Source organism: Leptodactylus fuscus, chromosome 4 (assembly GCF_031893055.1).
Source record: "Leptodactylus fuscus isolate aLepFus1 chromosome 4, aLepFus1.hap2, whole genome shotgun sequence".
Lineage (NCBI taxonomy): Eukaryota > Metazoa > Chordata > Amphibia > Anura > Leptodactylidae > Leptodactylus > Leptodactylus fuscus.
The window spans coordinates 202,588,966-202,600,329 of NC_134268.1; the positions used below are offsets into that span (position 1 = coordinate 202,588,966).

At 36.4% G+C, this 11,364-nt stretch overlaps 1 protein-coding gene across 1 annotated transcript; it reads left to right on the forward strand.

Moving 5' to 3' along the window:
• The first annotated feature begins 340 nt into the window (after positions 1-340).
• LOC142199927 (patched domain-containing protein 3-like) lies at positions 341-10,954 on the forward strand. The gene is made up of 4 exons (XM_075269858.1): positions 341-1,087; positions 2,786-2,907; positions 5,664-5,809; positions 9,179-10,954. Exons 1-4 carry the CDS (start codon positions 341-343, stop codon positions 10,873-10,875), a joined length of 2,712 nt encoding a protein of 903 aa, XP_075125959.1. The 3' UTR covers positions 10,876-10,954.
• The last annotated feature ends 410 nt before the right edge of the window (positions 10,955-11,364 follow it).

Consider the following 11,364-nt stretch of genomic DNA (forward strand, 5'->3'; position numbering starts at 1 on the left):
TACTTGAGTTTGTGGTTACCTAAATCGAAGACTTTCTATGGAATAGATATTTTTTTTTTTTATGATATGTGAAACCGTAGAAGAGAGAGCGTGGACTTTGTTTTCTCATAACTGTATTGGTAATAATTAACCTATAAATAGATAGAAGGCTTATTATTCGTCATCCGAATGTCATGAGAATTCCCAAGAAGCTATATTGGTTTAATGTTTATGTACTAGTCATAAACTTGTCTCGTCACTGAGACTTATCTAGCGTTCGTATTAAGGCAATGACTCTGTTACTATGTTATTATTATGGTGTCTGTAAGCCGTGCTGTTACTTTACTTCTACGTATGAAGAATGGCTCAATGTCGGACGGATTGTGTCCAGAAACCTCTCTCTTCTGCCTTTAGTCGGCTTGGTAAGCTGGTCGGTCGGTACCCTTGGTGGTTCCTACTAATTCCATTTGCTTTATCGGCTGGGTTAGGAGCTGGCTTTTACTTTTTACCTAAGAGACAAACCAATGACATAGAAGAACAATTCACACCAGTTGGAGGTCCTGCCAAAACTGAGCGAGAATTTGTAAATACGCATTTTGCCACCAATGACTCAGGGCAGTTCTCTGCACAGCGATTGTACACAGAAGGTACTTTTGTCTCTCTCCTAGCTGTAAGCACATCTGATAATGTTATTAATGTTAACACCTTCGAAGAACTTATCAAGCTGGATGAGATGGTGCAGAACATCACAGTGACAGAACCTGGACAAGGTACAACTCTTAGTTTTCAGGGACTCTGTGCATATGACCAGTCTATGAAGTGTATTCCAGCTAATCCTCTCCTAGCAATCGTAAAAGATAATGTTACTTTAATAGAGACAATGCACATAACATACCCAATGTTTCAAGATAGAATATTTCTAGGCTCATACATAGGTGGGGTGAAATTGGGTCCAGGCACAATGCTGCAGAAAGCCCAAGCATTAAAGTTAGTGTATTACCTGAGAGAAGACAACAATGAGGACCGAGACAATAGCCAGCGATGGATCAACTACGTCATCAAATCCATCTCCGAAAATATAGACAAGTTACAACTAAAGACTATACAGGTATAGAAACCATATACTTTCTATCAATTTATTATATTCTATTATATATATATCTATCTATCTCCTATCTATCTATCTATCTATCTATCTATCTCCTATCTATCTATTTATCTATCTATCTATCATCTATCTATCTATCTATCTATCTATCTCCTATCTATTTATCTATCTATCTATCTATCTATCTATCTATCATCTATCTATCTATCTATCTATCTATCTATCTATCTATCTATCTATGTATCATCTGTCTGTCTATCTTTTAAAAATGTAATTTATTGATACTGATATTAATAATCAATACTCATAAAAATTATGTAATTTACTTGTAAGCCTAACATTGTATTATTATAGCCTTTTATATAATATCTGCGGAAAAAAACCCCTAAACTATTACTATATTTTAAGGTCTGTGTAGTTTTCAAACTACTATGTAATAATTGGTGAAAAAAAATAAAAATTTGTAACAATGTACATTTAACAGACATTCCCTATACATCATTTTAATACATAGCAGCATAACTATGAAAATCTAATTTTCAGAACATTTTTTTTAAAAAAAAAAAAATAGGAAAATCTTTAAGCAGACAGCATACACTTTGATTCTTCTTTTTTTTTTTTTTTTGCTTGTTATCGATCTCTAATTTTTTATATATTATCATTTTTTTTATTGTGCTCCTACATTTAGATGTAAAACCGCACCGTACAAACCGTGAACCATAGTACACAAAATTATTCTACAATTATTTAAGTTACTTTTTACTGTTAAAAAGGCTTCCAGTGAAAGATTCATCTACAGAACATCTCCACATACACCAAGACTTAGCAGATTTAGTATTGTAGTTCTATTTTTTTCTTCTGTATTTATGTATGATCTCAGGGGTCCTCAAACTTTTTAAACAGTGGGCCGGAGGCAGAGCAGGTCGCACAGACATCGGGAGCGGTGCCCTCCAATAGGTAAAGTGAAGTGCGCTCCATGGCCTGGCCCGAGCTCCCCAGGAACTTCATTATAAATGCACGCCTGCCGGTGTTGTCGGCGGGGCCAGACAGAAGTGCTTGGCGGGCCACATGTGGCCCTTGGGCCGCAGTTTGAGGACCCCTGATCTATAGTAATCCAAAGATTTATTTTATTTTATTAAATTAATGTAATTTTAATTTCATTTTATTAATTTATTATTATTTTATTATTTTTTTTAATTATAAAATTAATTTTAAACTTTGCAAATGATGTCACATACAACATTTTCATGAACTTTACCGTAATTTGTCTACTTTAGACTTCCAAACATTGTTTTGTATTGGAAAGCAAAAAATTAAATAAAAAAAGGAAATTATATGCTATAAATAAAACAGCAAATGTTTTTTAAAATATTTAGTTAATGCTATCAATAAAGAAATTTAATAATTTGCAGAAATGCAGCTTTTTTGTTGCAGAGTTTGCTGCGTTTTTTTGACCCAGAGCCAAGAATGACCACAAAAGGAATGGGAAATATATAGGACGCTCTTATACCTTTCCCTTCTCCTCAATCCACTACTGGGTTTGGCTTAAAAAAACACAACAAAATCTGCAACAAAAAAAAGCTGTGTTTCTGCAATGTGGGGTCTTAGCCTGACTCTATTTCAAATAGAAAGAAATACACAGTAGAAATCTTATATTAGATGTAAGTGCGCAATAAACTTCTATTTTCTTTTTATTAGGTATCTTACTTCTCATCATTATCAAGGCAACAAGAATTTGAAGGCATAACATCAACTGTGATTCCACTATTTGCCATAACATACTTTATTACCATATTCTTTTCCATTGTGTCATGTCTAAGGTACGACTTCTAATTTTGTTATATTTTATTTGCATAAATACCGTATATACTATACGTATAAGCCGACCCGAATATAAGCCGAGACCCCTAATTTTACCACAAAAAACTGGGAAAACTTATTGACTCGAGTATAAGCCGAGGGGGGGAAATGCAGCAGCTACTGGAAAATTTCCAAAATTAAAATGGTCGGAGTCTTTAGGTGCAGTAGTTGCTGGGGAAGGGGAGGGGGTGTTTTGGGTGTCTGTCTGCCCCTTCCCTGAGCTTGAGGACTGTTCTCCCCCCCCCCTCCCCCCCTGCTTGGAATTCAGCCTGGCTGAATATAGGGGATCTGCAGTGCTCCTATTAACCCCTTCCTGATGGAACAGGAGCACTGCAGATCCCCTATATTCAGTAGACCGGGCACTGTCAGACACAGGGAGACCTAATGTGTTTGTGTTTCATAGTAATTTTCTACTATGTATGTATTCTAGGGAAAGGAGGGATTTACAACTTTAAAAAAAAAAAAAAAAAATTTAAAGCTTCTTTTTTTCCCCACTATTTTATGGGAAATTCTATACATTTATACTGCAGCTGGTCATAGATGTAAAACCGTACAGTACAAACCGTGAAATGTAGTACACAAAATTATTCTGCAATTCATTAACAGTTACTTTTTACTGTTCAAAAGACTTCCATTATTAATAACATTCCAATAATAATATTCCATTATTAACGTGCCTATTAATTTGAGTTCATTTGCTACATAATCATATTTACTACCAATATAGATGGACAGCAATAGATGAATGGATAGATGGATAGATAGATAGATAGATAGATAGATAGATAGATAGATAGGAGATAGATAGATAGATAGATAGATAGATAGATAGATAGATAGATAGATAGATAGATAGATAGAGGAGATGATAGATAGATAGATAGATAGATAGATAGATAGATAGATAGATAGATAGATAGATAGATAGATAGATAGATAGATAGATAGATAGATAGAGGAGATGATAGATAGATAGATAGATAGATAGATAGATAGATAGATAGATAGATAGATAGATAAATAGATAGATAGATAGATCATAGATAGATAGATAGATAGATAGATAGATAGATAGATAGATAGATAGATATGGCAATAAATAAGATAATGCATAAAAAGGAGCAGAATATATTACATAGAAAAAAGCTAAGCATATGCAGCAGTTTTACAATATATGCTAGATTCTGATAGGATGCATTAGAGTTAAATTTAATAATTGATGGGGGCCAGATGGTGGCTCAGTGGTTAGCACTGCAGCCTTGCAGCGCTGGAGTCCTGGTGCTCAAATCCTGCCAAGGGCATAAAACCATCTGCAAGGAGTTTGTATGTTCTCCCCGTGTTTACATGGATTTCCATCCCATATTCCAAAAAGACATACTGATAGGGGGAAAATGTACATTGTGAGCTCTATGTGGGGCTCACACTCTACATTAAAAAAATAATAATAATTGACAATTGTAATCATAAAAATTCTATTCTAAAGGTTTTCAAAACACAAAATATAGTGGCGGGGGAACACCATGCAGGGTCACCAGTAACTTCATGCCCAGATGTTAATCATTTATGGAGTATCCATGGTACCCCTCTTTATGGCACCTGCCTTTAATGGTGGACCAAGGAATAATTCATGAATGATTAACAATCCAAGGAAGGAAAGTGGCAGCTGACCTTATGTGCGGCTGGTGCCGTTTTGTGTGTCTTCACCTTTATATCCAAAAAAGTGATAACTACATTTGATTTTGCGTTTTTGTAAACTATACAAAATGATATTTATCATATTTATAAATTGACTTACCTGGTCCAGCGAAGGATGAGAATGGATCCGGGGCTTCTGGCCACATCATGACCCCTGGTTCAGCGATCTGAACTCATGTTACTCTGACCCTGGGTCACTCTGACCCCTCTTCCCCTGATCTGACTGGTAATACAATAGTAAAGAGAGCTGCTTCCGATCACGTGATCCAAGGATTGTGGCATGGGTCCATCATCATCATCCACTGGACCAGTAGTTGCGCAGCTACAAGTCCAACATGTCTATTTGCTTTGCTCTTCTTGGAACTCCAATAGTAGTGAATGGAGTATGCTGGGAGCTGTAGTTTTACAGTATGTGGAATGCTGATGTTTGCTGTTTTATGATGTACAGGCGTGTGTATAATGCAGAGAAAATAAGAGTGAGGGTGATCGCTTCATATAAAATTGTAGTTCTAGTTGTATTATTTCCAGAGATGTCATCAGTTGAAAACACAAGATTGGGATATTTATAAGTAGCTGCAGCCGCTTCCAGCCTTAACTACGTTTTCAACTGTTGATATCTCCGGAAATAACACAGGTAGAACTACAATGTTATATGATTGTCATATGAGACACCAGAAACATGTCTCCATGTGTTATAATGCCCGAGATTGAAGTGACTCTCTCCCTAATTTTCTCTGCATTACACACAAGGCCATGCACCATACACAATGAGAAGCAGGGGCATCTCTAAAAGATAACAAGTGAAGAAATAAAGAAGTACAGGATTTCACAGAAAGGAGCTAAAATTCATTAATCAAGTATATTACACATTTTAATAATGACACTAATACTGCCAGAAAATCACAAGTTGTGTGAGTGTTTAGTTACAGTTTAAGCTGTGTGGGATCAGTGGGACACTTCTATATCTTTACTGTTATGTTTGTTGTGTATTTGTCTAATTTCGTTTTGGTTTTCTTTTTAGACTAGATTGTGTGAGGAACAAATCTTGGGTTGCAGTTTTTGGAGTCCTTTCTTCTGGATTAGCGGTCCTCTCTAGTTTCGGCCTGTTATTGCTATGTGGGGTGCCTTTTGTTATCACAGTTGGAAATGCTCCATTTCTTATTTTAGGTAAGTTAGTGTATAAAAGCAGCAATATCTCTATGTCTTAGTATTCATTTATTTATTCATAAAGAACCATTGTTTCCATGGTGTTGGACATTATTATATTAATCCCATGGTGCTGAACATAATTATATTCATTCCAGCATGCTGTATATTATTATATTAATCCCATGGTCCTGTACATTATTATATTAATCCCATGGTCCTGTACATTATTATATTCATTCCATGGTGCTGTACATTATTTTATTAATTCCATGGTGTTGTACATTATTATATTCATTCCATGGTCCTGTACATTATTATATTCATTCCATGGTCCTGTACATTATTATATTCATTCCATGGTGCTGTACATTATCATATTCATTCCTTGGTCCTGTACATTATTATATTCATTCCATGGTCCTGTACATTATTATATTCATTCCATGGTCCTGTACATTATTATATTAATTCCATGGTCCTGTACATTATATTAATTCCATGATGCTGTGCATTATTATATTAATTCCATGGTCCTGTACATTATTATATTAATTCCATGGTCCTGTACATTATTATATTAGTTCCATGGTCCTGTACATTATTATATTCATTCCATGGTCCTGTACATTATATTAATTCCATGATGCTGTGCATTATTATATTAATTCCATGGTCCTGTACATTATTATATTCATTCCATGGTCCTGTACATTATATTAATTCCATGATGCTGTACATTATTATATTCATTCCATGGTCCTGTATATTATTATATTAATTCCATGGTCCTGTACATTATATTAATTCCATGATGCTGTGCATTATTATATTAATTCCATGGTCCTGTACATTATTATATTAATTCCATGGTCCTGTACATTATTATATTAGTTCCATGGTCCTGTACATTATTATATTAATTCCATGGTCCTGTACATTATATTAATTCCATGGTCCTGTACATTATTATATTCATTCCATGGTCCTGTACATTATTATATTCATTCCATGGTCCTGTACATTATTATATTCATTCCATGGTCCTGTACATTATTATATTAATTCCATGGTGCTGTACATTATATTAATTCCATGGTGCTGTACATTATTATATTCATTTCATGGTGATGTACATTATTATATTCATTCCATGGTGATGTACATTATTATATTCATTCCATGGTCCTGTATATTATTATATTCATTCCATGGTGCTGTACATTATTATATTCATTCCATGGTGTTCTACGTTTTAGGGTATAAATACAGTACACAAAATATACAAAACAAATACAATACTAACAGTGACCAACTAGCACAGTGGAATTGAGGGCCCTACAAATGTCTTGGTGTGCTGTGTACACCAATAGTGTTGAAACTTATGGCAGAACAGGGAGCTGCTTTACCATAGAAAGTAATGCACAGGGGGTCAGAGATCAATAGCAGAGAGCAGCTTTGGCTGCTACACTTATTGTGGGATCGGGGTATGGGGAGCAGAAGATTTGTTATTTTCTGAAAAGTCAAAGCGGTGCAATTACTGATAATAGGGACTATTATTTATAAGGAAGGCCATTTATAAAGAGGAACTAGTGTTTATAAGGCTGCGTGAAATGTTATTTATAAGAGAGGCTAATCATAAATAGGAACTACAGTATTATTTATAATATGGGACTATTATTTATACAGGTTATTATTTTCGAATGAGGATAATTTATAAGATGGACTATTTATAAAGGTAGACTAATATTTATAAGAAGAGACTATTATCTATAAGAGAAGACTATTATTCATAAGAGGAGACTATTATTTACAAAGAGGGGCTTTTTTTATAATGGGGGTTATAAAGGAGATTTTAATTGACGAAGAAGGGCTATTACTTAAAAGGGTGACTTTTATTTACAAGAGGGGACAAATGCAGATAAGAGGGGACTATTAATTATAATCAGGGATTTATAGGGAGCCCTGATACTATGTTTTATAGATAGATTCCTAGGAGCCCTGACAGTGTTATACACTATGTTTTATAGAAAGGTTCCTAGGAGCCCTGACGGTGTTATGCACTATGTTTTATAGATAGGTTCCTAGGAGCCCTGACAGTGTTATGCACTATGTTTTATAGATAGGTTCCTAGGAGCCCTGACAGTGTTATACACTATGTTTTATAGATAGGTTCCTAGGAGCCCTGACAGTGTTCTACACTATGTTTTATAGATAGGTTCCTAGGAGCCCTGACAGTGTTATACACTATGTTTTATAGATAGGTTCCTAGGAGCCCTAACAATGTTCTACACTATGTTTTATAGATAGGTTCCTAGGAGCCCTGACGGTGTTCTACACTATGTTTTATAGATAGGTTCCTAGGAGCCCTGACAATGTTCTACACTATGTTTTATAGATAGGTTCCTAGGAGCCCTGACGGTTTTCTACACTATGTTTCATAGATAGGTTCCTAGGAGCCCTGACGGTGTTCTACACTATGTTTTATAGATAGGTTCCTAGGAGCCCTGACAATGTTCTACACTATGTTTTATAGATATGTTCCTAGGAGCCCTGACAGTGTTATACACTATGTTTTATAGATAGGTTCCTAGGAGCCCTGACGGTGTTATGAACTATGTTTTATAGATAGGTTCCTAGGGGCCCTAACAGTATTATACACTAAGTTTAATAGATAGGTTCCTGGGAGTCCTGACAGTGACAAATCTGGGGCTAATCCACCTGATGAACCCAAAATTAAACTAATCTTGAGAGGTTCGTCCCTCTTTCATAGTTTCACTTTGAGGAATCTGACCATTTGTCAAAATCCAGAATAACCACCTTTGGCAGAGTGGACCGCTGTGAGACGTGCAGGAAGAGAGGGGATGTTGTGATGATGTCACTGGGATATTGAGCCATGCCGTCTCCAGTGTGATGGCTACCTGCGCTAGGTTACGTGGTTGAGCATCCATGGCGTGAACAAACCGATCAAGGTGGTCCCACAGATTCTTGATTGGGTTCATGTCCGGGGAATTTGCTGGCCAAGGGAGTATGGTAAACTCATCCTGGTGCTCCTCCAACCACGCATGTACACTGCGAGTTTTATGACACATCGCATTGTCCTGCTGGTAGATGCCATCATCCTGAGGAAAAACATTTTGCATGTAGGGGTGAACATGGTCCGCAAGGATAGATGCATACTTGTGTTGATCCATCGTGCCTTCCACAATGATGAGTGTACCCAGATGGCTGATGACACGTGCCTTCTGTGATTGGTTATTTAACGTTGACGTCAAAAGTAGTCGCTGGTCACATTAATAGGACTGGACTGTGTATGTGACAATAGAAATGAATTAGAATGCTTTCTGTAAACATATATATTATAATAAAAGCTTTCACAAATACTTTCAGGTGTCGGGGTCGATGACATGTTCATTATGATCTCCTGCTGGCAACAAACTAGGGTAAAGGATAAAGTTGAAGACAGAATGGCTGCCACATACGCTGAAGCTGCCGTCTCCATAACTATCACAACTCTCACAGATGTTCTAGCTTTCTACATTGGCATTTTGACCTCTTTCCAGTCAGTGCAGTCGTTTTGTATATACACCGGCACTGCCATCTTGTTCTGTTTCCTGTATAACATCACTTGCTTTGGGGCTTTCTTAGCTCTTAATGGTAGAAGAGAAGAAAGTAACAGACACTGGTTCATATGTACGAAGGTGGCAGAAGTAAAAGATGACCATCGTTCTTCTTCGTATAACGTGTGTTGTGTTGGAGGAGGATATAACCAAGTCACCGGTAAAGAGACCGACCATCCCATCACTAGTTTTTTTCGTAATCAGTATGGCCCATTTCTGACAAACGTCTGGACCAAATGCTTTGTTGTACTTCTATATGGAGGATATCTGGCCGGCAGTATATTTGGGTGTTTTCAGGTCCAAGAGGGAATTGACTTACGAAATTTAGCCCTTGATAATTCTTATGTTCGTTCCTTCTATGACAATGATGATTTATACTTTTCAGAGTATGGTCCTAGAGTTATGGTTGTGGTGACTGAAGAGGTTTCATACTGGGATTTAGGTGTCCAGAGTAAACTTGACAGGTGTCTGGTGTCATTTCTAAATAACTCCTATGTTAGTGAATCTTTCTTCGAGTCCTGGCTCAATGTGTACAGAATGATAGCTAACCAGATGAAACTAAACATTAGTGATAAAAGTAACTTTATTGGTAATTTGTCACTATTACTTAGTGGACTGGACTATATGCAAGATGTGGACATTCAGTCAGGAGGTATAATGGCGTCTCGTTTCTTCATCCAGACGGTAAATGTTACTTCAGCAGTAGATGAGAGAGACATGTTAAACCAAGTACGAGATATAGCAAAGAGTTGTGAGATCCCAGTTCTCGTCTATCATCCAGCATTTATATATTTTGACCAATATGCTGTTATTATAGAGAACACCATACAGAATGTTGCTGTTGCTGCAGGCGCCATGCTTGTAGTCTCAATCCTGCTAATACCAAATCCCTTGTGTTCCATATGGGTGACCTTTACCATAGCCTCTATTATAGTAGGTGTTACAGGTTTTATGACTTACTGGAACGTTAACTTAGATTCCATCTCCATGATCAATCTTGTCATCTGCATCGGATTCTCCGTAGACTTTTCTGCTCACATTACCTATGCCTATGTCTCCAGTCAGAAAGCCAACGTAAATGAGCGGGTCATTGATGCATTACATTCTCTTGGCTATCCTATAGTACAGGGTGCTGTGTCCACCATCTTGGGGGTGGTTGCCCTTTCTGCAGCTGAGTGTTACATCTTCAGAACATTTTTTAAAATTATGTTTCTAGTTATTGCATTTGGGATGTTGCATGGTCTGGTTTTCCTGCCTGTCCTTTTAACATTTTTCCGGAATTGTGGTAGAAGTGAAGATGACACCGCAAAGATAAATCCTCATTTAGATAAATTTCCCGATGAGAGGTTAAATTCTAACTGGAATCAAGAAATAAGTGGTAAATCATTGGAAATGGACTTAAAAGAGGACAAAACATCAACTAGTTATCATAATAAGAGTTTCTATCATGACCCAGACTGTCCGTAATTTTTTTCCTTATTCTAATCATATCTGAGTATTTGTATAGTATAATACATAAAACATATTTAATAAAATTTAAAGAAAATTCTTTAAGACTTTTGCAATTTTGTAGGCAATACTGGAAGCTAGGCCTAACCTTCCTTGTAGACCCATCTTTGAAGGATAGTATGTCTAGGCATGACAAATATTTTGCCACATATTCTATGCATTTGTCTATATTTAATGTAAATTTAGAAGAGGTCCAATGGAAGACATGGTACTGTCATTAGGAAGACCACAAGTTGGGTGAGGTCTAAAAATGGCAATTGGAAGAACAAAGAAATACTTCTATACAAGCCTGAGAATTACGACATCAAAAAATCGGGTCAGGCTACACTCAGTTCTTGAGTTGAGCACGGTCACAGAGGGGCTGACCACCTCCCCATAAGGTCAAGGTATTATTAATACAGTTGGTCCACATGCCAATGGGTTATGCCTCTTAATAGTTTAATTTGC

Bases quoted from the DNA above. Each gene is read 5' to 3' on its own strand.
- LOC142199927 (XM_075269858.1), top strand. From the start codon at position 341: ATGGCTCAATGTCGGACGGATTGTGTCCAGAAACCTCTCTCTTCTGCC. The intron at 1,088-2,785 runs GTATAGAAACCA...TCTTTTTATTAG, and splicing joins TACAACTAAAGACTATACAG to GTATCTTACTTCTCATCATT. The intron at 5,810-9,178 runs GTAAGTTAGTGT...AAATACTTTCAG, and splicing joins TGCTCCATTTCTTATTTTAG to GTGTCGGGGTCGATGACATG.